Genomic DNA, 27,989 nt, shown 5'->3' with positions numbered 1-27,989 from the left:
TGTATTTTACTGGTTTTAACTACTGAAATTAACCACATATTTATAAGCTTTTGATCTAGTAACCAGTTCAAAAACAGACATCCCAAAATCATACACTAGATCTCAGCTACTAGCATATATATTTGCATGCAGCATTAAAAATCAATACTACATCAAAGAGCTTAAATAGATCGTGTCAGCATCTAAGTTTTGGATTTTCTGATTATGGAAAGAACTCTTTCCTTGAGCTTCTCGATTATCTGCACTTACAAATTTACATAAAGGAGATGTTATGCAGATGAATGGAGGGTATGATGTAGTAATATTTAGTAAGTCCATGTTTGGAAGTGGCTTACCGGGTTCGGGGGAGTTGCCCACTTTGCGACTGAGGCAGCAGCATCTTTTAGATGCCTGCGAACTCCATTATCGTAACTAAGAAAATAATCTGAATTTTCTGTAGCTTCAGCAACCCACAAGCCATTTACTTGATCTCTTGGTCTCTTCGTGAGATTAGAGAATCCCACCTGTAATCAAGAACAAAATTATTCTTGAATAAAGCTTAAAACTAATTGATTCAAAAGAATTTATGAAAAGGAAGTTGGTATCAAACTAGACTTGCCACGGATCCAGCAACACTGGAGTTCATTGGCACAGATGAATCAAATTCAACGTAGGGTAAGCAAAAGTTGATGGCCAGTAGTACATCTGGTGATCCCTCCAAGAAAAGCTCAGCTGCAGATTCATCGGTCACAAATACCCACTGCCTTTGCTGGTGACCTTGTCTATACACCTCTCCCACATACACAACGAGAGCCACCATGTCAAACTCACTGTGCAAATCCATGCAGGCAATATTGGGTGACTAAAAGCTCAAGGAGATGCGAAATTTCAGAATCACAAGCAGTTCAATGATATCACCTGCGCAAGACTTACCTGGAGAGAGGAACTCTTCCCAAACATGATATTGTAGTTGATGAACGTGGGACGAAAAATGACCTTCAAGAACCAGTAATGGATCATTCACTGATTCGATTTGTTTCTCACAAACATGCAGAAATAAATGTACATCTCTACAGCCGCTTACTCAAATTGTTCAATTATCCTGTGGGACAATGGTAACCAATCACTAGTTGACCCTCTTGTTTGTAGGTAAAGGATGCCTGAATCGGAGCTAGATGGTACAAGACCTCCAACAGCATATGCCTGCCCTTCTTGCAGCTCCATTGTCTACAAAATAACAATTAACAAATATCCCTAAGAGGCTTAGCAAAAATTATACCATGGATAACATTAATATGTGAAGAAACTAGTATTCGTGTGGGTATTAAATATGTTGGAATAGCATTGAGGATAAAAAACAAGAAGTTTCCTGATATTTTTTTTCTAGGGGCAACAGTATTTCATCATCAGAATAACATTTGTCATGAAGCATCGTGAAAAAACACCTGTTTCTGAGTTGGATTCCATATAGTAACCAAGCCTTTCAGTGGACTGCACTCTTGTTGACCCTTTTTCATCAAACCGACCACTTTAAGACGCAAAAATGGAGTGGTCTCTCTCTCCCCAAGCCCAGCATCCTGCACAGCTTTCTCAATCGCTTTTTGGATTTCTGACAGCCTCATTGCCTTGATGATCACATAAAAACATATTAGAATTCTTACAGGATCCAACCATTGAGTTAACAACACATCCTGTCATACCTGCAGCTTAGCTTTGTAAGAAGCAAAAGCAGCTAGTTCTTTTGAGCTCATCCCAGCCATGAGAACCTCTGGCTCAGCAGCAGTTTCAAGTAACTTCATAAGTTTGGCCCCCTCTTCAAGTTCATGGTCATCCCCAACATCAAATTCTGTTTCCCTTTGAAACGAGGACATGATTCCTTCAGCAACAAGATCACGCCTGAAGCCAAAAAATTAACTCAAATATGGATATTAACAACTCATCCACTTATTTAACATGGTAAAAGAACAATCAAACTTATATAGTAAACACATTAGAAAATAGTGGCTCCTGCACCTAGAGTGACAAGGGGTAAATTTTTAGTTCACCTTATATTATACTCCCTCCATCCTACAATAGAAGTTACATTTGGTGTGGGCACGGGTTTTAAGAAATGTAAAGAATAGTGGGTTGGAAAAGTTAGTGGAATATGGGGCCTACTTTTTTATATTGGTTTTATAATAAAATGAGAGTGAAGTGAGTTAGTGGAATGTGGGACCTACTTACCATTGACGATAAAAGAGAAATGTAACTCTTATTGTGAACGGACTGAAATGACAAAATGTGACTCTTATTGTGAGACGGAGGAAGTACTGAAATCAATGATCAACCAAAATTGAGAAGGGAAGCATCACCTCTGGTTGAATGACTGCAGAGCTTTAGCCTCCAACCTCTCAGACCTCACGACAAAACTTCCATTACTCAACCTGGATGATATACTATTCCTCTCAGACCCTATTTTCAGAAAATATATGATCAAAACATAAGGTTACCTCTCCCTATAAAGAACTGGATAGGTCCTTGTGACCCTCACCAAAGTGCTGGGGACCACCCCTCCATTACCCTTGATGCATCTGAATGCCAATGGATCACCAGCACGCTTGCCTGAGAAACAAAGGAATCCAATGCTTAAAACAACAAGATAAAGTGCAAAGATGTTCTAAGTAACCAAATGAAGTACAATCAGATGGAAAATGCTTACATAGTCCTAATCTTTCAGCCCAATGACATCTGTAAGTACCATTTATGTGCAATAACAAACTTGTAGTCGATGATGCCTGAAAAGTAATTCAGCACTACTTAAAAAACAGTACAACAAAGAGTATCAGGCTAAACAAAACCTCAGACAATGTATAAACCTGAAAGGGTGAAACAGGCCCAAGCCACCCACACAGTTTGGCTCCCCATATCTTCAGAAGACAATACAAACTGTAAGAACCAGGAAATATTGACCAACTTTTTGATATGGCATGAAATATTATGACTCCATGGAAGGATAATCTACCCTGATCTTCTGGCCCAGAAACAATTTCTTTGAAGCAAGTTTCTGGGATAGCTGTTCATCCAACAGAGCTTTCACAGCATACCTAATAATTCTTTGGTTACTCGTCTTATAACAAATTTGTAAAATGGAAAGTAAAGGAGATATACACACAGAAACATAGATGTGAAGATCTCTTTACCATCCATCAGTCAACTCTATTCTTGACGCATTAACATAGCCACCTTCCTGGGGAACAGACTGATTTCCACACTGTGGGTCGTGATCTTCACAGACAGAGGAAACGCAAAGTACCATCATTGAAGAAGGTGGTACATCACCATCTAACATTTTTTTGATTAAGGATCTATGTCCGTGATTTACTTCTCTTTCATACCTACAAGTCACTATATGATCATTTTTCATACACTACGGACAATAAAAAAACAAATTGCACAATTAACCGTCCATACCTGTACAGTAATTCCTCAAGCACACTAGAGACGGTCAACAGTTTTCCAGAAAACTTTTCAGCATAGCTTCTTTCATAGGAGGTCAATTTCCATATGATCCACTTATAGTGATTTGTGACCCACCTATAAATGTAGACTGAATAAATAAAAGAAAAGCTGAAAGCTTTGTAAGGATAAACATTTGTATTACCATTATAGTCTATTATTGATTACATTAAAATGTTGCTCAATATGTGTAACTTGAAAGTTGTGCAATAGTTGGAAGAAACTACAATTTTAATAACACATAAATTACTACTGTGCACATGAGCACAAACTCCATACTAGAACAATAGTGATGGCCAAACATCAGGTTTCAGTACACTCCAAAGTTTCCCAAAATGCAAATCGATCTAGGTTTAAAATTTTCATAGCAAGAGAGTGACAATACTCTTTGGTCATGTGTTGGATAGAAGCTCCTGACTGCAATAGCATTGTGTAGAAAGCCTCAGGCCCAATACATTCTGAAGATGTTTCATTCCGTATTGTAAAACTTTCAGCAGCAACTGGGTTCATACTCTTCACATATTCTGGCAAGTTACCCAACTAATTTGGTAGGGAACATTGTAAGATATATCAATTGCAAATAAAAAAGAAAAGCACTTAAAAAGAGACAAGAAATTGAATATGTATCTTTTACCTTTTCTTGCAGTGGAGGCTGTGAAAAGTATTCTTTAAGATAAACCCGCAGACGCTGAGAAGGGTATCTCAAGGAAACCCTTTGTTTGCACGGGGACTCTTTTGGTGCCGGCCTAGACAAAACTAGAGGTAATACATATTTAGAACAGCAGAAAAGGGATTTGTTTAGGGAAGAGGTTTAAGCCTTTGATACATTACCATTAGTATCTGACAAGTTAGTTTTCTTTAACGGGGTGACAAATGAACTGCGAGGCTTCTTGAATGGAGAAACAGAACTAATCCCTCGAAGTCTTTTCTTCTCTACAGAATATTGCTTATTATCTATATTCATAGTATTTGATATATCCACCAAAGCTGTATTGGATGACCCCTTTGAGGGATCACTCTTTGGCAGAATTGCAAATTCCAAACCATCCATGTTTGAGCATGATTTTTTCTTAGGGGGCTTTCTCTCTCCAGTAAATCCATTATAATGCCTTTTACAAGAGTTGCCTGCTGCCTCCGCATCAAACTGTGCAATCAAGTTATTTCCTGGTTGTAGCCTCTCAGACTTACCAAATGAGTTTCTCTTGTACGAACTTGAACTAGGGGAGGATGAAAAATTTCTCAAGGGCTGACCACCATTTTCTATTGCTTGGTGGTGTAGAAACGGTGAAGTAAAGTCATCTTTTTTATTAGATAAACAACTTGGTTTTCCATCAATTACTGAGAACAGTGGATTGGCTGTGCTTGCTTCATTTAAAAATGAATCAACCTCAAGGTTTCCTAGCAAGTTTTTAGCTCGTTGCAATGCATCACTGGAAACTGATATGGATCTTCCCCCAGCAGTTTGAAATTTGACTTGTGGAAGTTCAGAAGCAGCAGCAGTCATGCATTCCGGAAAATTCATGGATTCATTTGGATGAGTACTAGACTTCACTCTAGGATATGCCCCCGCCTTGGTGGAACTACTGAAATTCAATTTACTCAGTTTCTGGGTGTCCAAATGAGATGGATTGGCTGAAGAAAGGAGCTCAGAAGAAATTGATTGTTTCTGTCTCTGTTCTTGATCACAATTTCCATCTAGGCCTAACAGAGTTTTTGCCCTAAGTAAGCCAGCGGACGATATACTGACTGTTTTTCCTAATCCCGTCTGAAACATGGAATTTTTCATATGAACATCATTTTCTGATGCACTATGAAACACAGATACCTTTTCTCTCCCATCCAAGTGGCCTGCATGAAGTATGAGAGGCATGCCATTTATTACCTTCATAATTATTTGACCACAACCCCATATAAGTTTCTCAAGAACCACTCTTTATTTGACAGCACAAATTCAAAACCACTTCAGATTTGCATTGCAGGGGAAAATCAATCTAAGTGAGGCTACACTTAAATATAATAAATGACATATTGTGACACTACAGCATTACTTTACAAGTTACATGTAAGACAGAGCAACCAAACGCAATATCCATGCCACCACCATCTGATACATGAAATGGCATTTCAAAGATCTATTTCTACAGTAGCTAAAATTCAGCTGCCTAGTCAATGATCATGCATTTAACTCAATAATCACCAGCCACAGTAAGTTCATTCACCAAACAAACAAAACATTATTCTGAAAAATGAAAAATCTATACCAGAATCAATCAACGTGTAATCCAGGTCACCAAGAACAGAACGTGCTCTGGCGATTGACGAGTGCTTCACCTCCACAGATTTCCCCAACCCCGTTCGGAAAGTCGGCTGCTCCTCCTCCACATTGCTCTTCCTATTCTCCAATAACTTCGAAGAACCTACATTTTCCAGGAAGGACAGCTGCTGATTGTCAGGTTCAGACATACTCGGATGAATTTTTAAATGAAATGGAAATATGGACATGCCTAGAAGCAATAGATCCGCCATGGAAGGAAAGCGACGAGAGTCTTCAGCCACAGCGGGAGAGAATTCTTCCAATCGGAGCTGTTGAACGGCGTTTTCCCATCGGAAATCGTTTCGATCGTCGGGAAATATCCGCCACGTCGACATTCTCAGGCGACACCTAGCTAGGGTTCTGTGTTTTTCAATTCCAAATAGAAATGCGAGCACACTATTCGAGTTTAGAAGGGTATAATGGTCAATTTGGGGAACTTTCCAAGCCCATAAATACCCCAATTATCATATTTCTGTATTACAGCGAGCCCTAACCCTAGAATTCGACCATGTCTAGCAAGCAAGGTAATCAATCATCTTTAAGTGTTGTTGAATTTGATCCTAATTATCGGCTTTGCGCTGGATGAAAAAAGCTATCTATTTGTTCTGAAATCTGTTTAATTGGGCTGAACAGGAGGCAAAGCTAAGCCCCTGAAGCAGCCTAAGGCTGAGAAGAAGGAATACGACGAGGTACTGGATTCTGCCTTTTATTTTTCGATGTTTTGATTAAGGGTATAGGCCTCTTTGATTGGGGTTTAAGGCCCGGTGTCAGTATTGGGAACGAATTGTGGCTTCGCTGAAAACTGGAAAATTGAGTTCCGATTATACTAGTTGATTCTCGATCCAGCTGCCTGAACTCAAACTATGAATTTATATTTACACTTGATTTACTTAGACATTAAAGATTGTTATCTTTGATTTCTGATTGTTGCGTGCATAATGTTGAATCTCGATAAACCAATTCCTCTGCCTTTTTCTTGTTGAAATCTTGGATTCAGCAATGTGAATCTGTGGAACTGTGATTAAGAAAATTGAAACAACAACACAGACATTGAGAAACGTAGCCCATCATTTGAAACACATTATCCTTTTTTCCTTCCCTGGAATATAAGATATGAAAATCCTAGGGGAACGAAAAAACCTAAACATGGTTACCTTCTTGCTCGTTTTGAATATTCTTTGTGTTTCTTATGTTGGGTTGGCCCTTTTTTCTTCCGAAATTATAATATTGATTGATTTTCTTCAGACGGACATGGCTAACATTCAAAAGAAGAAGGAAGAAGAGAAGGTAAAACAAATTTTCTCAATACTACTGCCTTTCTGTGGATTATAAAAGCCTTGATTCCTTTTCTAGTGTTTCAACTTATGACGATGACATCTTCGTTACAGGCTCTTAAGGAGCTAAGGGCAAAGGCTCAGCAGAAAGGATCATTTGGAGGTTCTGGCTTGAAGAAAAGTGGCAAGAAATGAGACCTGATTTTTGTGTTGAATTGGATTGGTACCTTTCGAACGTGCCATCTTTTTGCTGATTGATGTTTGGTAACCTGTAAACTTTGCAGGATTCTATTATGTAATATTGATTGCATATGGCAATGTCATTTTGCCTTGAATGTGGATTTCTAAAAAATCGTGTTTGCTTTTATGTCAAACTAGTATCACACCCGTGCATCATCCATTTTTCTTCATACTTACTTATTTCATTATGTAAAATAATTTTATGAAATGGAAAAAAATATCATATGAAACCTAAATCATAATGTTTAAAATAAACATATTATTATAAAAATATAAATGAAACAACTTTCGAAATTATAAATAGACTAATATTGATCAGATAATTTAGCAAAAAAGAAAATACGTGCATATTTTTTTTAATATCTTGATAAATTAAAACAAAGTATTTATATTTATATTTATTTTAAAAATTAAAATTTAAGGTCATTAAATATAATAAAATTTGCTTATTAATATATATTAAACATATAATTTATTATTCACCATTCAATAAAATTACACAATTTTTGTAAATTAAAATAAATTAATTTACATTTTATTCATATATAGAATTGGAATCAACATGAAAATCGTAATTCCATTTTCATTTTATTATCACTTACTTTGTCATTTCATAGTAATCATTTGTCACACTTTATTTAGAGGTGTCAATGTGTATCTCAAAAGAAAAAGAAATGAAAAAAAAGTAATCAATTTTTTCAATTATATTTATAATTTTTATTTGCACAATAGCGTTATCACAATTGTCACACATTTATTTAGATTTTAATCGCAATTACTTTAATACTTCGTCAATTAATCTGGATCTTATTGCCACTTTAGCATCTTGAGGTAATTTCCGCTTAACTAATTTTGAATTCTTTATTGTTGCTCTCATAATTTCAACCGCCACCCTATTTTAGGGCGTATCATTATTTTCCCATTTAAATTCTCCGTTTGGCTATTTGACTTGCAACATAATTAATCTTATTAAGCAATTAATAAGATTTCTATTACAATATCTTATTAATTATTTTTTGGAATGATAAAAATTCAAAATATATTTATGCATGGGACATAGTACTTAAATTGCTCATAATCACGTCAAATCCATAAATTAAGAATGAATATGCATCCCTTAATTGTCAATCAATCAATATTTCACCCATTTAATTAGTCTTATTTCAAAAAAATGAAATCTCAAATTTCAAAACTAAATAGAACATCCTCATTCTCGGAATCTCTTCTTTGCCTCAAAGCCCTCTCTCCACCGCTAATCCAACCTGCCGCCCTCTCTCTTTCTCTTTCCCCGCTTCTAGGCAACTCCCTCCGCATGACTTCTGGGCTACTTCTCCGCACGGCTTCTATGTTTGTAGTTGTACCACCACCACCGATATTACGTTCTTTAGACAAGTCTTCCCATAGGGAGCTATGCGTAGTTGCGCCATTTTTTTTTTATTATCAATTCCTTGTTTCTACATGTTTGAGAATCTTCCTCGTTTCTGCACATTATGGAGTGGATGGTAGTGACGGAGTTGAGCCTCATGCGGTTTTACTGCTCTGTACACCTCTAATGATTTGTTGAGTAAGTTTTTGAGCTTATATTTATAGAGGTTAGTTCATGTAGTAACCATCCGTCATTATGGATTTATAACGGCAGCTGCCACTATTTTTGTCATTATGTTATAATAAAGTCAAAAATAAATTTTGCAACAATAGAAAGAATTCGTTTAAATGCTAGTTTAAATGCTAAATGCCTGCTTTTGGCGTTCGATTTGTATCAGTAGTAATTGCCATATTATTTAGTGTAATTAGTCAGTTTCCACAATTTTTATTTTGTGGCAGTCATATTTTTTTAATGATGACCTAAAGTAAACAATTTTAATTATTGTATAGCCGTTACATTTTAATGGCTGCCTGAATTAAATAATTTTAATTAGTTTATAACTGTTGAAAAATGTTGATTGGCCATATAATCTTTTAAAATATTCACGTAAACTTATATGTTACGTGTCATGAGAATGTGTAGAGGTTTGTTGGTAGTTAATATATATATAATTATTTATGGAAGATTTATTACATTCTTGCCCAATACTTATAACTATCTAAATGCATACCCGAAACTTATGAAAATTCAAAAGCGCGTCAAAACTCGCCTATGAGTATAGATTTTAGCAAAATATTTAGGGATCTTCAAGTTTTTGAACCTTGATTGTGACATTTGAAACCAGCACACAAGAAGCTTTAGTTAAATGCGTGACTTGAATTTCTTAAGTTTGATAGTTCGCCTATTCATAGTAAATAATTTAAATATTGATGGTTTATTTTCATTCAATTCAAATTGAAAACCGCAACATGGAAATAGAAACAGACAATTTAAAACAAAACAGGCTAAGCTTTCTTCGGTTATGAAAATTGAAACGGAACCTTTCAAAACTCGTTGAAATCTCTCGAGTTCTGTCTGTCGATTCCATGTAGAGGATATTGAGAGAAACCAACAAAACGGCCCAATTTGTGTAGCCCAAGTTAGTACTACTTGGACCAACTTCTTTGGAATGTCTACACTGAGTTCTCCTCATGTGGCATACCTCATTTTAAAATAGTTAGAAAATAACTGATAAAAATTTAGAAACATCTAAATCCTTTGTTCTTTATTTTTAATCGTTGAGATTAAGTTAAACAATTCTACTCACCCATCTCAAGGTAGATGTCAAAGTAGATATCACACTTTATTTTTAAATTGTCTCACAAAAGTAGTTGTATTTCCATTTCTGAAAAAAGTTCCCTCCCACATTAATATATAAAAATATTTTCTCTTTTCGCTTAACAGAAAATAACATTTCCTAAAATTCATCACTCGAGTATGACATCTAACTCGGAAAGAATGGAGTATAATAAACACCATGATAATCACTATATGAACTAGTACAATCTTAACTTTTACTATAACAATAAATGAAATCGAAAAATATTTTAATTCACTCTCTCAACCGTGTGATACCAAATATAGCTATCATTGAAAATAACATTTGAACATCAATAGTACGATCAGGCTGGACAAGCCCTCAATTGAACTGAACCATATTTAAAGCTCAGAGATATAGAGTGTTGAGTCAATCATCATTCTTTTTGTCTAGCTATATTGTTGGATCAGTTAAAGTTTTAACACACGGTCGATGACTTACTCTGATACAATGGAAGATATCATGTGATTCTATTAAAATCAATGGATAACAAGAAGAGTAGTTTAATCATGATTTCAGTTCTTTCTTTTCCCTTATATGTGAAATTTGTTAAATTGATTTTGTTCGCATCAAGGTGAGAGTTGCATGATTTCCTTGTGGGATCTAGCGACCAGTACTATTATAATTTCATCATTAACAAAAAGATGGGCTTATAAACTCTCGTGCAATGGCCTTAGATACAACCATAATTTCAACACAGACTAATCGGCGCCCTCAATTTGTTAGCATCTTTTCATACTGACCAAATATTATCTTACATAAAATACCAAGTAGATTGAAAACGACTGCGGAATTGCACAAATTCTATCTTTGTGCAAAATGAAAATGTTGGGAATCAATATACATGTCACATGAATTAAAGGTAGGGGTCATTTTCCTATTTTGCTAAAAACTTCAAACTAAAGGTGGAAAAGATTTTTCATAATTTAATAAAATTTTCAAAGTCAAATTCATTTATTCAACGTTCTACATTACTTCAAGCGTGTACCGTATGTGAAGCAAATTTATGGGAAATCAATAAAAAAGAAGGTAAACATTGCGAAATGAAATGTTCTAATTAGTGAAAGATCAAGTTAATTTTAGATTATTTTCTGTAGATGGACTGTCAACAGATTGCTGCAATATATTGATAAGTTCGAAAATAAAATTAATCTTACTCGAACACAAAGTGGGTTGAATTAATATCATACTCATAATCTATAGGCCAATTTTTTCAATCCTATTATAGCGGTAGGCTCTACAAAATTTATTGAATTAGTTAGACATCCTATAAAGTATAAACACACAAATAATTAATTTGCATTGCACAAGAGTCTCGAATTAATTACTCAAATAAAAAGTTTGAAACACCAGGAACCAAATTTCCTACCCTTAATTCAGTTATGTGGCAAATATTAAGCTCAATTACAAAATCGCATGCATTAGTTAGATAGTAGTATTACTTTGTACATATATAGTACAGCTCTTCAAAAGATAATGGAAGCTGACCAAAAGCAACGCCAAGTTGGTTGGTTTCATTCAATTCCAATCTTATAGTGGGATTTTCAACTGCAAAAGTTTTTTTGGTTTTTTCCTTTTATTTCTTGTAAAATTAAGTGTGGATGTAAATTTAATTTGAAATTGAAACGAAGTATTTTTGTGTAGAGATATTGCTGTTTGATGATAAATATAGACAATCATAGAATGGAGGTAGCTTGAAAATTGAAATTAAATTGTATACGAGTTAACATACTATTACTAATGATATTTATATCATCATTATGAAAATGATACTCCATATATAAAGCGAAATAAATGGACATTGGAATAATTTTCTCGACTTAGGGTTACAGCATCTTATTTTCACACAAAAGAAGATGGTTTTTGGAAGTATATATAATGATGTCCATTGCTACATGTGAAAAAAGGCAGGTCTAATGTTCTTACCTACATCTAAATATATGCCGCTAAGTGGTAGACAAGATTGAGGTATTTCGAATGTTTGAATTGATAGAAAAAACTAAAAAGAACTTCATTTCTTTGCCAACCATGGATTCATCATTTGAATTATTCACAACCTATATACAAAAAAGAGGAAGAAAGGGTAGTTTGATTGGAAATTCTTAATTTTTTTTACCAAATTCTGATTTCATATATTACCTTTATTATATGCATGTACATTATCGAATTATTGATTTGTTCTAGTTTTACAACTATACGATTTTGCAACCAATCAAGAATATAATACTAATACAATTTAATGACTTACTTACGTGGCGATATTAAACGTCAACCAAAACGACATCACATTGTAGGCAATGAGCCTCTCCTAGGTGTTCTTTTCTGGTTCTTTGCTTTTTATTGATTTGGTGCGGGTGTATTTGTTTTGAGCTCTATAATTTGATCATGTTGTTTAATTTTTTTAGTGAGCTTGAGAGCCTAGTTATGCTGCAAGCCTTCTGCTGTGATGAATTGGAGCATCGCTCACCACCAATTTGAAGTGATTCAGAGCATTTTTATGTTAAAAAAAATGACATCGTATCATTTCAAATTAAACATTTCCATTTGTTGAATTGAGGAATATATTGAGAAATAATATGATGGAATGAAGTAAATGATTTCATTCTTTCTTAATATAATCTCCAATTTAATGAATGAAATTATTTAATTTAGAGCATCCACAATAGCGGACTGAAGGTAGGACTAGCGGTTAGGGCGAGGGGATGTCCGTCCACAATAGCGGACTAACGCAACGGATGTCCCGAAGTAGGACGAGCGCTCATCCACGCCCTAACCGTTAGTCCTACCTTTAGTCCGTTATTGCACGGACAGAGGACGGACTAATCGATTTTTTTATTAATATTTACAACTCATTGCACTTCATTTTTTTAATATTTGATAAACACCAACAATTAAAATGAATTAATCGTATTTTTCAATTTGTTTTATTGGCTAGGACGTCGGCTAGTACTAATACTAGCCTATTATTGTGTTGTGGTTAGTCCTAGTGATGTGACAGGCTGTGCTTGGTCCTAGTGACGTGACAAGAGGTGTTTTTGGTTAATCCTAGTGTTAGGCTATCGGTTAGTCCGACTTATTATGGATGCTTAGTACATTACGACGGTGTTTTGCTGCATACAATGTAACATCGTTTTAGTTGACATTCGATAATGCTATGTAAGTAATCATCAAGCCATGTTAACGTCAAAATATAAACGTATAGGAAGAATTTACATGCAAATATCCTAATAAGAAAATGGACGGAGTGTTTATTAATTAGAGTGAATTTGTTCCTACTTTGAAATCATTTTCACTTAAATAGTCATGATTCTGCAGAGAGTCTTCTCTTTCACAACCAAGACGTGTTTACAATGATCTCCCCATAAATTCATCAACTAGTTCGTTGAATAGTAAAGAAAAAGATGCCATTTTATATTTTGTACTCTACTACTGGTCTGACCTTTATATTATGCATGCTCCAACTCATGAATAACAACAAAAAAAATATATATGCTCTCTTTTCCAAATCTACTACTCCATATGACTGCCACTTTCGACGACATCCACATCACAAATCCAACAATGATACAACAACAAAATCAGCACCAAAACTAGAAAATGAGAGCACCCATTTCTAAACTTTGAATTTGTATTGTGGAGGTAGAGTTAACGTTAACAATTGAGGTGTAGACTAGATTTGAAAAAATATGATTGCATAGGAATTTTAATGCAACTATTGAAATATAATATCTTAAATAAAATCACGTCTTACGCCTTCTTCAAATGATCAATTTAAATTTGAAACCATGATTCCATACTTTACTTCTAGGGGAAAAAAAATGAATTAAAAGGATCGACAAACTAAACAAAAAAAAAAAATCATTTTAAAACTCCCATGCACATCATTATATTCTTGATACAATGGTCTCTAATTTGTTTGTATAGAAAACACCAAAGTTTAATTCGATGATATAAAAAACAAAAGAAAAGAAAAAGTTTATTCTTACATCTATCATCTCTCTTTAGGACTAGCTGTCCGTATAAATATAATGATGACCATTATCATATTCATTAGAATTTTCCCAAGATCGTTTTTAAATAAAAAGGTAAGCTCAGAGCTGCAGTTCAGATGCTTGTTTACAGATAAGATAAGAGTACAAATTGATCCATGGTAAATTATAGTCAATGAATATATTAATAATCCCTCTCTCTCTCTTTTTCTGCTTTGAAAGAAAAAGGCAAGAAGGTGCAGGCAATGGTTGACATTATAATAGAGACCAGATACAGACTGATAATACAAAATTGAGTGGAAGAGACAGCATAACCCCAATTACTTATGTCCCAATGGTTCAAATGTTGATACATACTTTCATGTAGAGGGGTTGTCCCAACTTCATTTCTCTCTCCCTCACTTCAATATCATCCACCCACACATATATTTTTTCCCCACCTTTTTCTTTAATAAGGATTCCCCAAGTCAACTTTCTTGAACCTACTATAAAATGGTCCAATGCCATGAAAATAGCACAATAACACACTTGAGCTCAACTAGTACTAAACACATTGAGTTTCCTTGACCTAAGATACTAGGTAGATATCTATACATGGAAGGCGAACATACGACCTCCGCGCCTTCCACACCTCCAGGCGTCCCTCTCTTCGGAGTCGGAGGGTTCAGAAATGGGAACGAAAGACGATCGTCTCTACTTGGGAATAGTTGCAAATGCTTCAATATTGAATCTTTGTCATTGGAGGAGGGGCCCTTGCCCCCTATCTCTTGCTCATTGCCTTCATCTTCCATCACTCTTGCTAGAAAGGTGCGTGTGTGTGTGAAGTCAATTTTTGTGTTTTTTTTTTTTTGTTATATATTTTTTTTCCTAATATCAAATATTTACAAGTTGATGCATGACATATACATATGTTACTATAAAATAGGTGGGAGCGGAGTTTATAGGCACACTGATAATAATATTTGCCGGAGCGGCGGCACCAATAGTGAACCAAAGGACTAAAGGGGCGGAGACGCTTCTCGGGATGGCAGCATCGTCGGGGCTGGCCGTGATGATAGTGATACTCTCCACCGGACACATCTCCGGCGCCCATCTGAATCCCTCAATCACCGTCGCCTTCGCCGCTCTCCGCCACTTCCCGTGGAAACATGTAATGAATATGTTACAAATGATTAATGTTTTTTGAAATAATGATTAATGATGAATTTTCAGGTGCCGGTATACATAGGTGCACAAGTGAGTGCATCAATATGTGCTTCATTTATGCTAAAGGCCATTTTTGAGCCAATAATGGGAGGTGGTGTTACTGTCCCTAGTCCTGGAGTGGAATATGCTCAGGCATTTGCATTGGAGTTCATCATCACCTTCAACCTTATGTTTGTTGTCACTGCAGTCGCCACTGATACAAGAGCTGTAAGCACACAACTTCTACATCATCTTCGAAATGCAACTTTTACTCTTTTTTTTTTTTTCTTTTTTTTATTTGGCTTTTATTTAGTTGTCAAAATTATATACATAGAATAACAAGTTTGAGTAGTGAAAATTGGTAATGAAAAGTCCAAATTTCGATGACCATTAATTGCAGCGACAAACGATATTAATTTGCTAGACAAAGAGCCCAGTCCTCCTGTTGATGGTTGCTATTCTGGTGTAGTCTAAAAATCTTAGTTTATTGTTGCAATTGATGGTTGTAGATTGTTAGTAGTATTAGTTAATGAAATCAAGGGGAGGATATGAGATCCTTAAATTAGTAGAATGGCGCTGACTTTGGAATGTTTTATTTTGACTTTAAAGTTAAACCTAAAAGAGTTGGATTTAATAGTACCTTGTATGGCTTACATGATACTCAAAATATGTGTTTGTAGCTAATTTATTTGTAAGTTGTGGCACAATAGGTGGGCGAGCTTGCAGGGATTGCGGTTGGAGCGACTGTCATGCTCAATATACTCATAGCCGGGTAATACTATCAACCAGTGATGACACTCTTTTAAAATTTTAACGAATTACTATACATTATATTACTACCTCCGTCCACCAAAATTTGTCTCATTTTTCCATTTTCGTCTGTCCCCCAAAATTTTGTCTTATTTCACTTTTGTCATCTTTGGTAGTGGATCTCATATTCCACTAACTCATTCATACTCACATTTTATTATAAAACTAATATATAAAAGTAGAACCCACAATCCACTAACTTTTTCAACTCACTTTCTATTACATTTCTTAAAACTCGTGTCGGGTTAAAGTGGGATAAATTTTGATGGACAGATCAAAGTGGGACAAATTTTGATGGACGGAGTTAGTAATATTTTTATCACACTGTTGGGAAACTCAAATTCCGACTTATATACAAAATCCAGATGGCTTGTGGATCGGATCTAATGTGTAAATTGATATGAAGTATAGAAATATGATCTTCACATCAAATTTGGCATGCTATATATGTAGATTTTCAAGTTTCTGATTTTGGACCTCATGACCCTAGTGAAAAAATACTGACAAAATATTGTAGTAGTAGTAGTACTAATATATTTCCTTTTGTTTTTAAAATGTGCAAGATTGCTGCCCTAGTCTAAGACTATAGTACTCCCTCCGTCCCGCTTAAGATAACACGTTTTCCTTTTTAGTTTGTTCCAACTAAGATGATACATTTCATTTTTTGGAAACTTTCTCTCTCCAATTAATACACTCAACCACTTTTTCTCACTCCTATTAAAATATTCATCTTTCTTTATCTCTCTACTTTAATATTTACACTCACTTTCTCTCTCTCCCCAATTAAACACTTTAACCAATAACTCCTAAAATCCCGTGTCAGTTAAGCAATGTGCCATCTTAGCCGGGATGGAGGGAGTAAGTACTACTCCCTTCGTCCCAAGGTATTAGACCAACTTTCCCTTTTGGATGTCCCAACATATTAGACTCATTTTCTTTTTTAGCAAAAAGCATCTATCTTATTTTATTCTCCACCTACTTTTTTCTCTCTTCCCTCCCCTACTTTTTCCCTCTCTCATACTTTACTCTCTCCACTTTAACTATTTAAATATCAATTCCTTAAATCATGTGCCTAAAAGAAGTGAGTCTAATACTCCGGGACTCCCGGAGGGAGTATTACATATGGTTTATGTAGAATTGTTCACAAATAGACAGATAAATCCACACAAAAGTCACCACACTTTGATTTTTATGAGGGTCCTACAAACTAAAATCATGTAATTTGCTTAGACATGATTAAAAAGAGAAAAGATTTAAAGAACAATAATAGAGTAAGAAACGAAAATGACCCCTGCATCACACATCCAAAGACTTGGTTGAAAATCCTCGAAGAACACTCAGTTTTGCTTGTCAAATTGAAGTAAAGATTGACAAGGAGTAAGGCAGGTACAGAACCAACATTACCCTTTATAATCAACCCTTTATTCTAGATACTCTTCCATTTCAATGCTATTGCGCGCTACACCCTACTAAATGGAGTATAATGGGCCAAGGAGCATAGTTGTGGTTGGTCAAAGGCTCCCTTTCTACTTTGCCAATTGCGACTAAACTACAGTTAGGAATTTAGGATCCTATCGCCATACATGGTGAAGTGAAGCACGATCGAATCTAATCCCACAAAAAAAGATGGGAGACAAAATGCGTGGAAGGTAAAAGTCGGCAACCCAACTCACTATAAAAGAGAGATAGAAAGAGGGAATGCAACTTGCACCTCTAAAAGCTAGTGGTGCAAATGGTCAGGGAAAAGCTCCATGATCATCAATCATTTAAAGTGTAACACAATTTTTGATCCAAAAGCCATTATGATATTTCATATCTAAGACTCTATGTCTTTGTGATGCAGGGAAAGCAGTGGAGCATCAATGAACCCAGTGAGAACTTTAGGGCCGGCGATTGCTGCAAACAACTATAGAGCCATATGGGTGTACCTTACTGCACCAATGTTAGGAGCTCTTGCTGGCGCTGGTGTTTACTCTGCTGTTAAGCTTCCTGATGAAGGCGACAAAGCACACGACAAGCCATTGGGAGAACATAGTTTCAGGAGATGAATTCAGATCACCTGTCAATGAGGCAGGCAAGACTACACACACATATATATACATATAAGTCACATGTAACAAGCTGGTGAATGTGGGCTCTCTCTACTTACCAATGTATAGATTGTGAAATATATTTGAATATTACTTGGCTTAGAAAGGTTGTTAAGATGTCCATGAATGCTCTGTAGCTTGAACCTGGGCACACGTAGAAATTAACCCTTGTATTAAACTCAAAGTCTCATTTGGGGCCTCAAACTGAACTTATTTGCATTCCTGACTATCAGTTTCATATAACAAACTCTATTGTGTCACGACCAATTTCATATGAGAGTTGGAGATTGTTTGATAGCACTAGGCTACATAAATTCCTTTATGATATTAGCAATTAAGTATTTGTACATCATCAGCATCGGACTCGATATTAAACTCTATATCGAAGGAAACATTTTTGCTCTCCAAACAGGAAGAATGATACACAAGCAAGTACAAACATACTGCTCCATAGTGATCCTAAGATCCATTTCACAAACATTCTTCTGTCAGATAATTCAAATTTCTTATGCTAATTCATTTACACCATTAACTCATTTATGTGATTCATGACGTTCCAGAGTCTCCCACATCGTAAAGTCATTTCTTCTTAATTCTTATCATGCAGGACCTTTAATGGATTGTTTTACAAAAACAGGACAGAGAAAAAGTTGACTGCGCCTGCTGCCTTAATCGTAGAAATAATGGCCAACACTAGAAACCTCCTTCACAATATTCTAACATGCATATGATCTTGTGCAGAAATTCCTGTTGGAAGAGAAATACAGTAGGAGTTAAAAAGTAGTAGAAGCAAACCAAGTCTGAAACAAGCACCATAATCAGTAATGGTGGGTGCACCTATTGTCAGTTAGGGAAACCCTTTGCGAATGGCTGACTTTTACTACACCATTCTTAATTGTATATGAAGCCTTTCAATGTCCTAACGTTGGGATAAATATGCTGAGCGTATGGTATACGATTTTATACCATTCTCTCAGTAAACAGCAACAAAAGATGAACTGCAAGAGAGAAAATATCATAAGATGAAAGGGAGAGCAGTTGGAAACCGCATGGACATAATCGAAGGCCTCACATCAAAACCAGCCTGAAGCACTTTAACTTTTAAGCACAGAGAGCTACAGTAAATCTTAATTTTGTAGGGCCCAAACATTGCACTACTTCAACTAAGAATTGACAGAGCTACAGTTAAGCTTAATTTCACTTTTACATCTCTAGGACATGAGTTTAATCTATCTTATAATGCAAGAAAATCTAACACAAACCGAAGCAAATTAGGTGAAGTTCAAACTTTTGCAACATAACAAGGTAAAGAGTGAGTATGATTATAATTAGTGATGGAGTAAAAGTAAAACAACATAATCCCCTCAGGCTATAAAATTGCAAAAGATTTAAAACATACTCCATAAATTAATTTTCCTTGACAATTAACCAAATCTGCACTTCCGATAAAACTCTAATCTGCACATTCAAACATTCCATTGCAAATACGAATGCTACATTCTACTGCATTTCGTAGATGCTAACACGCACTTTGTTCGTCGGTCATGCATTGAAACTACTGTACTAATCTATACCTTGTCGCATGAAAAAAAAAACAGCGGTTTCATTGATTGCTCACTGGTCGTTGTTTAACGCTATCTTCATTCTCCGGTAATGTAGATCTGAGTCGGCGATGGCCATGAATCATGATTCTCGATTGGTATTGCATCTGAATTCGATAGACAAGTGAAGGGAAAATGGTTATAAATTTGAATCGCTAGGAAGTTTTGTTGTTTACAATTTGCCCCCTGAGAAGAGGTTATTTAGACTTTAAACCCTATCTTTTGGTAGATGCACGGTGAACATTGAACAAAATCAAAACTGAAGTTAATTAAATTATCCAAGAAATTAAAATAGAAATGGAGTAATATAATGAGGTTAGTTAGCGTTTAAACCCTGTTTTTGGTTGTTAATTCAGTATCAATTTGATAGCTAATTATTTTGAGAGAAAACATAGATGGGTGAGGACATGTGTTTTGGCAACATATGCATGGGAATCGATGTGGAAGCTGGGAATTTCACTCTACGCTAAATTAAACCCCTTAAAATCCTCTATATAAACTCACCTTAATTCTCTCTCGCATATATATATCATAATGGCAACCAAGGCAGCACTAGCACTAACCGCCACCTTCGACGAAGACGCCAGCGAAAACTATAACCAATGCAGGCAGCAGGTGCAGGGCTGCCGCTTCCGCTCCTGCCAGCGCTTCGAGGAGGTCTTGGACTCGTACCAGCAATGCGTCAAGCAGGCCCAACAGACCACCCGCCGCGAGCAACAATGCCGCTTCCGCCTCCTCTTTGTTTGAGGAAACACATCATTCACAATCTTCTTTGTCAATTCAATTTCCTGTTTTTCTTCCCCCTCATGCATCAAAATTGCCTATAAAAATTCACAAATCCAAAGTCTTAGGCCCACTGGTAGATGGTCCTTGAACAGGCCCAATTGACAAATCTGAAGATATATAAGATCAAAATGGATTTTCAAATCATTGAAGATAATTGATGAGCGAGAAGAGTTGTCTGCTGAGTTCGAACACATGATGCCATTTCATTATTTCGAGTTGTGCCCACTTACCTAATAAGATTTGACAGTTTAAGAATGTATGACAACAATAACTAGGACCTAACCAAATAAAGGGCGACCACAAAATTATGAGTTATTGAGTGGATGAGGAAAATTAATGGACAAGGATAGTCATAATTACGGTGGAAACCGCACACCTGTGTTCCATGAAAGCTACTCATTGCAACACTAGACAGTGATATATCATATTTATTTATTTCACCAAAACCAATAACCTCATAATTCCACCTTCATTTCTATTTTGACTCTAGTGTTAATCGCTAGCTGTAAATATTTACTATATATCAGTCCCGTTTTGATAAATTGTTTGAATTTGTTATGAGTGGAATTAAGGAGTAATAATGTGACGAGTCCAATTTTGACAATATTGGTGAATAAATTAAAGATATTATTGAGGGGAGTGAGAGAATACTATATAATATAGCGATTCTGAAATTCTAAAAGTAAAACATAGGTACTTATATTTTTTTAAATCATTCACATTTATTAATATTTAATCGTTTAGACACTTTATTTAATTTAGTAATTCACAGCTAAGAATACCATAAGCTGTGAACACAACCGAAACAACTGATCCACAGAATTACTAATTTGCAACTAATTAAAGATTGTGAATTAGTATAACAGAACTAGGTGGTTCGAAATTGAATACTATATTCTTAATTGTACATGAAATATAGAACATGCAAGTCATTCATTCACAATCGAGGCATAATCTGCTAGTGAATGACGATAAAATAGTGGTGGTTGGGGATAACATGTAAATTTTTAGTTGTTCATAAACATTGGCTATATAATTTTTTTTAAGATTAGCATATGAATTTGAACACGTAAAATCATAATGAATACTACTTTATATCCACTTATACGTTGAGTTATAATTAAATGGCTTGTGCTAGGTATAGTTACTAAAACTAGAATGAGACAATAATTTCTTATAATTAAAGACATATTGTCTTCATAAAGTTTGATGATCCATAATTTCTACTAGCCAGCTGGAGAAAGAACTCATCCATTAATCCATATATATATAGTGCGGTACAAATAAAAACCGTATACTATTTTTGTATAAATATGATTGTCTACAAAAAGAATATTATAAAATAATATATAGAGATTCATTATGATGATAGGGCAATCACATATAACTAGAATGAAAATTAATCACGATAATTCACATAATCACGATAATAATAGGGCAATCACATATAACTAGAATGAAAATTATTCACATAATCCTTCTTTTACTTAAATGCATTATGCATCCATTATAATATTTATATTCATAGAGAAAGAGGGAGGGAGAGAGAGATTCATTATGCATAAATTAGTAAGTACTAGTATTCTAATACTACCAAAAATAATGGAGAAATATGAAGAAAACACGACAAGAGCATAAGATGTCGTGTGAATGATTTCAGATCCTCTCCTAACACAAAAAAAATGATGATTCTGTTTAAGAATAGTTGAGAAACAATAATTCTTATCCAAAAACCCTACTTTAGAACATGGGACATGTGATCTATGAAGCGGATATTTTTCATATATATAATTATAAATTTATAACATTACAAGATAGCACTAAGGTAGCAGAGCAGCACCATATTTACATGCAACAGCTTTCCATCCAACTGTCGGCCACTCCACATATAGTCATTTTACATTCACATTAAGATAATAACAATAGTAGATACACTATTTCATAATATATTTTGGACGTTTTATTACTAGTTTTATCCAACGAAGATATTTTTTTGTTTTATTACTACTTCCGTCCTAAGTTAATTAAGGTGTTTTTTTTAGCACAAAATTTAAAAAATTCATATTAACAAAGAGAGAATAAAGTTTTTGCTAAAATAAAAAATGGCTCAATTAATACTACTCCTATAATTTACTACAAGGAAAGCAATAAAAATTTATTCATTGTGATCCCTGATTTAATTACCTAATTGATTTACCACTCCCCTCAAATTGAACAGTGAGAACTGACAGCTCCAATATTCAACTGAAGTACATTTGAGTTGACTATTTTTGTAAGAATGGTTCTCAAATTGAACAAATGATAATTGTGCATTCCACTCACAGTCTTGTCATTGATGAGCTGTTTGTCTACCTCCACATATTTTGTTCTATTATGTTGACTAAATTTTCCGAAATACTACTTACATAGGCTTTGTTATCCCATTTTAATTTTTAATTCATATTCTATCGGAGAAAAACCAATTTGAGCCATCAACTTCACTGACCACGATATCTCAATTAAACCACTTTTTAGTAACTACTTCTCCGAGTTATCAAATTTCCACTAATAAAGAAGAAATATCACGTTGTTGACTTCTGTCTATGGATTACCAGCCCAATCTAAAAAGTATCTTGCCCTTGATTTTTCGACTGCTTATTTTAGATACCCCAAAAATCATTAAGTAACTTGCCCATGTTTTTTCGACTATTTATTTAATTGGTTGGTAATCATAAATTTAAGATTCTTGTTTTACTTCATTTGTTTGCCAGGTTTACCTAGTTACCATACCCAACATTTATTTTCAACAACACAACCACAAAAGTAACACAACTACACAAGAATCAGTTGAGCAATATTAACAATAGTTCGATCAAGTACTATCAGTTCAAATAAATCAATTTTAGTTTGATATCAATATAAACATTAGAAAGCTTCCAAAAATGAGATATAAAGCTTATAAAACTACATAAGGTGTCAGAATTTGCTGGTGAGCGAGCTTGATGCTTGAGATTTATTTCTTTACATTATTTGAAACTCACACTCGATATGTGAAGTTGATTCGTTGCTAGAAAAATACACTTCAATCTTTACAATTTAATTTTGTACACTAAAAAGGCACTTCAATCTTGATCCAATTTCAATGTGAACATATATAGCAACACTACACATACAAGGTAACGAATCTATATTGTCACCTAGAGACTAGAGAGTATGCATACCCCCACCACAGACCACATCACGATATATACCTAGCTAGCTAGCTAGTAGCTATATCTCTTCAATGATTAGGTGTTTGTAAATTTTAACCGTAAATTGTGGTTCCTTCCTTACATAGTACCAAAGCATTTATATTGTAATCAATTAGCATTTGCAAACTTTGAGACTATCCCAAAAAATCAATAAAATAAGAAGTTGAGCTCAAAACCCTCCATAATCCATAGTCCATACATATGGAGCCACCAAATTCAGAGCAACACTCCCACCACCATTCTCTAAGCATCACTTCACCATCATGCCTCACAAAAATCATGGAAAATCAAGAGAAGATGACTCTGGTTTTGGATCTAAGCCTGTCAAGCAAAGATGCTGAGCCAAATCGAGTGTTCTCATGCAACTACTGCACCAGGAAGTTCTACAGCTCCCAGGCCCTCGGCGGCCACCAGAACGCCCACAAACGAGAGCGGCGCCTCGGCCACCACTCTCCTCTCCCTCTGCATAGGTCTCTTGCGATGCAGGTTCACAGCTCCATCATCCATAAGCCTACTTCTTCTAGCGTTCATGTGGGCCCACCGTTTAGGTACAAATTTGGCGGGTTCCCGGTGTTTGGGAGGAGGCCTCCTCTCCATCCGCAGCCGGCTGTAGGGCGGCTGCCGGTGGAAGGAGTGAAATGGGATGCTGGTGCTAATTTGCAGTTGAAGACTGAAGAGTTTAAAATCTTGGATTTGTCTCTCAAACTCTAATTAGTTTCAGTTTCCAATAACAATGTAAGATCTTCAATTCTCTTATTTCCATTGCTCAATTTTATGAGACCAATTTGAATTTCTCCCTCACGATCAACAACATTTTGTTACATTGTCAAATTGTTATCTACATACACTACACAAAATTTGAAAATTAATTAATTGTGTTGGAAAATTTTAAATATTAACCAAAATTGAGAACTCAAAGAACACTATCCTTAAGTTGAAAATACAATTGCCCATTAAACATTAATTTTTTGCTTTGATGGGATACTTTCGTTTGCTTCCCTTAATTTTAGTTGGGACACTATGATTGAAAATGTTTATTAACACGTCGATGTTATATTTAGAGACATAAATTAACATTATAATTAAATAAAAAAACATCCTTGGAAATTCTTTTCTTATAGTGTTGGTCAACCAATGGAATGAGATGCAGTGAAGCTAGTATATTTTTCGTTTAAATGAAATATGAAGTACAAGTTGTCAGCTAGATCCTAGCTTCACTAGCTAGGATCCTTAGATCTGTCGAAATTATAGTATTCCCTCCGTCCCATTGAAAATGGCTCACTTTCCTTTTTAGTTTGTTCCAATTAAGATGACCCATTACTTAAAATAAAATGGAAACACATTTATCTCTACTTTATTATCTCTCTCTTACTTTACTCTCTCCTCTCAACACACAAAATAAAGTTGCATAAAATCCTGTGCCGCCCAAGAAATGGGTCATCTTCCTTGGGACGGAGGGAGTATGTACTTACTCCCTCCGTTTCATAGTAATGGAGGCAAAACTTTTCGGCACGGAGAATAAGAAAAATTGTGTTAGTGGAATTAAGTAAATAGAGAATAAAGTGGAAAATGATAAAGGTAGAGAGATGAAGATAGAAAAAAGTAAGAGAGAGTAAAGTAGATGTGGAAAAATGTGTTGACTTTTAATAAAAAAAGAAATGACTCTATTACTATGGAACTGACGGAAATGGAAAAACGCCCCTATTACTATGGAACGGAGGGAGTATAATTTAATCCATTTAAATTATTTGCAAACTATGTGTCCCTTTATTGCGGGGTTGAAAAAAGTCATAAACTCGTACATATATACCGACAATAGTGGGTCTATGATAATAAATAAACTCATATATGCCTACGGTGGATGGATTAGTTGGTGCCAAGATACCAACGGACATTAATCTGTATATCATAATATACCAACAGATATTAAAATGATGAAACTACTTTCGGTGCGCATTCATTGTTTTCGGCGCGCCAATATGAATATGATGCCTCACAAAATATCTCTATTTGTTGTGTAGGTATTTTCGCAGTAAACTAAATATTTGGAATATATATTTTCCTATTATTGTTATCACAAGATGTATAACAGTGATAGAAATAAGTATTTGCGTCTAAATTCTCATCATTATCTGATTTAACTTTAATTTAAAATTCAATTATAAATTAGTAGCACCTAGTATTGAATTGTTCTGATTTCAAAATAAATCAAATGCGAATTTACATACCGAACATTAATTGATTTATTCTTATATTTGACCCCCCTCAAAGTTCTTAATCACGCCTAGCATGCAATGGCTTAAGCACGAAATTTGTGTAAAAATAACTTCAAATTTTCTTACAATAAATGCATTGTGTCGGCCTATGATGGTATAACGGTATCATTTAATTTTTTTAATATATCTCTTTCTTGTTAATCTGGTATGAATTCATAAAAACACATTACAGTCATAGGAGTATTAAAAATTTGTCAATGTTAATAAACAATCTATTCAATACTCATAGAGATAAAAAAAAAATAATTCAGGTGTGATTCAACCGAATAATTAGAGTGGGATTATCTTAAAGAAATACTCCGTAGTGAGGAATATATAGGAGTAAGTGAGCGAATAAAAGTAGTATGATTAGGTATATGTGAGTACTAGTCAACCCTACTAGATTAGAACTGATTTTGTCTGTGGTTGATTATTTTAAATATGTAGGCCAAATATACAGTTTTTCTCCAGTTATATGACTCAATGTCAAGTTTTCCTAGTATAATCATATTGGCAATTTACACTTTCGACTTATCCCAATGCCCTGTTTGGGTGATGAGAAATCCAAGTAGCAAACAAATGAGTGACACGTGGTATATATGTTGGCTAAATAAACAATATTTTAGAACTTAATTGTGATATTATCTTAACATTTTGTAGATTAACATCAAAAAATTTCTCATACATTCTCTCAAAAATACTTTTTAGTTCTATATATTAAGTGAGTTTATGGTTTAGTAAATAATTATGTTTTGGTACATATTTAACATTTCTATAAGAAAACTAACGGTCAACCGACATTTGCAGAAAAAAAAAAAAAAAAATTGGTCTTACACATTAAGTGTGTTAATTTATGATCCTAGACAATACGTTTTGGTCCAGAACGCAGTTGATTGCTAATTTTTAGGGTTTAGACTTTGATTTATTTTAGACTAACACTAATTTTAGACTTTGATTTATTTTCTATAATTCTAGTCCCATCTAGTTAAGATTCAAAACAAATAACTGAAGAAGTAGATAATCATCACTGGAAGGAAAAATAAATGAAAAAATCATTCCTCCTGTATTGAACATGGAATTTAGACTGTGGCTTAGTATGTTATTTGATGATAAATGGTGGCGTGAGAGTCAAAACATCACTTATATATGATGATTAAATGAGCAAGTGCAATGTGACAAGAGTGGGGGCCTAGTCTACTCTATTTAAAAATTCTTCAATGGCCTTACTTTATTTAAAAAATGTGCTTCCCCACCGGTCACACAAGTAATACATTAATGTCACAATCGCTTTAAAGATACATATACTTCTTTAGTTCATTTTCCAATAACCTATGATTGACTAAAAACAATTGTGGCACTCGTCATTAATGCATGATTAACGGGTGCTCTAACTATTTAGTCATGGAATACATGAATAGGTATAGGTAGACCAATCTGAAATGTCGTATAACGACCACAATAAATGTTGCATCAATGTCATTACAGCTAAGAAAAACAAAATTTAAAAATGTCATATATTTTGAAGCAACAATATCTATCTCGTAATCTCAAATTGGATGTTTTTAGATACAAGTATAATGGAATGTTAATGCTCCGGATAGATTAGAGAATCATACAAAAACTCAAATCCGGTACAAAGTTCTTGTGATGATTCTTAAAAAATAATGCAAAAAGGAAGGGAAAAAACAAAAATGAAAAAGCTACTCTATCAATCAACTATCAAGCATTCTGTATAACAAAGAATATGTCATTTTCTTTGGGATCTACATATTGGGAAAACAGATGAACAAGAACAAATAAAAAGAGAAACAAAGAGAGCCATTTTCATTTCATAATCATGTTTTTAGTAGTTTAAGAAGCACAAGAAATACAGATGATATATGTATCAAGGAGTGCACTATTAATCTTGCAACAGTGTCTCATGTAAAGCTTCAAGAACCTTCACATAAGTGCCGGAGATGTCTCAGCTATCCACTCGTAAGAATTACACCCCCGACAAGTCAATGCTTTTGGCTTGG

General features: G+C 34.7%; 3 protein-coding genes and 2 long non-coding RNA genes across 6 annotated transcripts; 3 read left to right on the top strand and 2 right to left on the bottom strand.

Annotated features, from left to right (window-relative positions):
* Positions 1–20: 20 nt before the first annotated feature.
* Positions 21–6,248, bottom strand: LOC125194887 (protein BREAST CANCER SUSCEPTIBILITY 2 homolog B-like). Its single transcript, XM_048093104.2, has 19 exons — positions 5,979–6,248; positions 5,736–5,891; positions 4,306–5,322; positions 4,109–4,230; positions 3,860–4,014; positions 3,430–3,552; positions 3,159–3,353; positions 2,981–3,062; positions 2,835–2,885; positions 2,678–2,753; positions 2,469–2,580; positions 2,331–2,402; positions 1,680–1,875; positions 1,425–1,604; positions 1,064–1,206; positions 913–975; positions 599–809; positions 336–503; positions 21–239 (listed from the first exon to the last, which is right to left on the bottom strand). The coding sequence occupies exons 1-19, from the start codon at positions 6,121–6,123 to the stop codon at positions 183–185; spliced, it is 3,324 nt and encodes a 1,107-aa protein (XP_047949061.2). The 5' UTR covers positions 6,124–6,248; the 3' UTR covers positions 21–182.
* On the top strand, positions 6,211–7,429 carry LOC125197496 (uncharacterized). The gene is made up of 4 exons (XR_007172077.2): positions 6,211–6,312; positions 6,422–6,477; positions 7,034–7,075; positions 7,177–7,429. It is a non-coding gene; the product is annotated as an uncharacterized LOC125197496 (long non-coding RNA).
* Positions 7,430–14,413: 6,984 nt separating this feature from the next.
* LOC125200044 (aquaporin NIP6-1-like) lies at positions 14,414–18,346 on the top strand. The gene is made up of 5 exons (XM_048097843.2): positions 14,414–14,821; positions 14,940–15,164; positions 15,227–15,427; positions 15,910–15,971; positions 17,853–18,346. Exons 1-5 carry the CDS (start codon positions 14,609–14,611, stop codon positions 18,055–18,057), a joined length of 906 nt encoding a protein of 301 aa, XP_047953800.2. The 5' UTR covers positions 14,414–14,608; the 3' UTR covers positions 18,058–18,346.
* A 322-nt stretch (positions 18,347–18,668) lies between these two features.
* Positions 18,669–20,684, bottom strand: LOC125216710 (uncharacterized). 2 transcript variants are annotated; one of them, XR_007175447.2, is made up of 4 exons: positions 20,205–20,684; positions 19,674–19,807; positions 18,937–19,097; positions 18,669–18,846 (listed from the first exon to the last, which is right to left on the bottom strand). It is a non-coding gene; the product is annotated as an uncharacterized LOC125216710 (long non-coding RNA). The 2 variants fall into 2 exon arrangements; XR_007175446.2 differs by having other exon boundaries at positions 18,937–19,807.
* A 3,007-nt stretch (positions 20,685–23,691) lies between these two features.
* On the top strand, positions 23,692–24,537 carry LOC125216630 (zinc finger protein 3-like). The gene has a single exon (XM_048118386.2). The coding sequence runs from the start codon at positions 23,918–23,920 to the stop codon at positions 24,425–24,427; it is 510 nt and encodes a 169-aa protein (XP_047974343.1). The 5' UTR covers positions 23,692–23,917; the 3' UTR covers positions 24,428–24,537.
* The last annotated feature ends 3,452 nt before the right edge of the window (positions 24,538–27,989 follow it).

The sequence above is a fragment of the Salvia hispanica genome, chromosome 3, assembly GCF_029641045.1.
Source record: "Salvia hispanica isolate PSC_SH4W2 chromosome 3, Shi_PSC_v1, whole genome shotgun sequence".
In the NCBI taxonomy this organism is placed as follows: Eukaryota; Viridiplantae; Streptophyta; class Magnoliopsida; order Lamiales; family Lamiaceae; genus Salvia; species Salvia hispanica.
This window is presented reverse-complemented; position numbering and strand designations above follow the sequence as displayed.

Coding starts and splice junctions, on each gene's coding strand:
- LOC125194887 (XM_048093104.2), bottom strand. CDS start 6,123: ATGTCGACGTGGCGGATATTTCCCGACGATCGAAACGATTTCCGATGG. Junction 3,553..3,859: donor ATCCAACACATGACCAAAGA/GTATTGTCACTC, acceptor CTACATTTATAG/GTGGGTCACAAATCACTATA. Junction 1,207..1,424: donor GGAATCCAACTCAGAAACAG/GTGTTTTTTCAC, acceptor GTTATTTTGTAG/ACAATGGAGCTGCAAGAAGG.
- LOC125200044 (XM_048097843.2), top strand. CDS start 14,609: ATGGAAGGCGAACATACGACCTCCGCGCCTTCCACACCTCCAGGCGTC. Junction 14,822..14,939: donor CCATCACTCTTGCTAGAAAG/GTGCGTGTGTGT, acceptor ACTATAAAATAG/GTGGGAGCGGAGTTTATAGG. Junction 15,972..17,852: donor CTCAATATACTCATAGCCGG/GTAATACTATCA, acceptor TTTGTGATGCAG/GGAAAGCAGTGGAGCATCAA.
- LOC125216630 (XM_048118386.2), top strand. CDS start 23,918: ATGGAGCCACCAAATTCAGAGCAACACTCCCACCACCATTCTCTAAGC.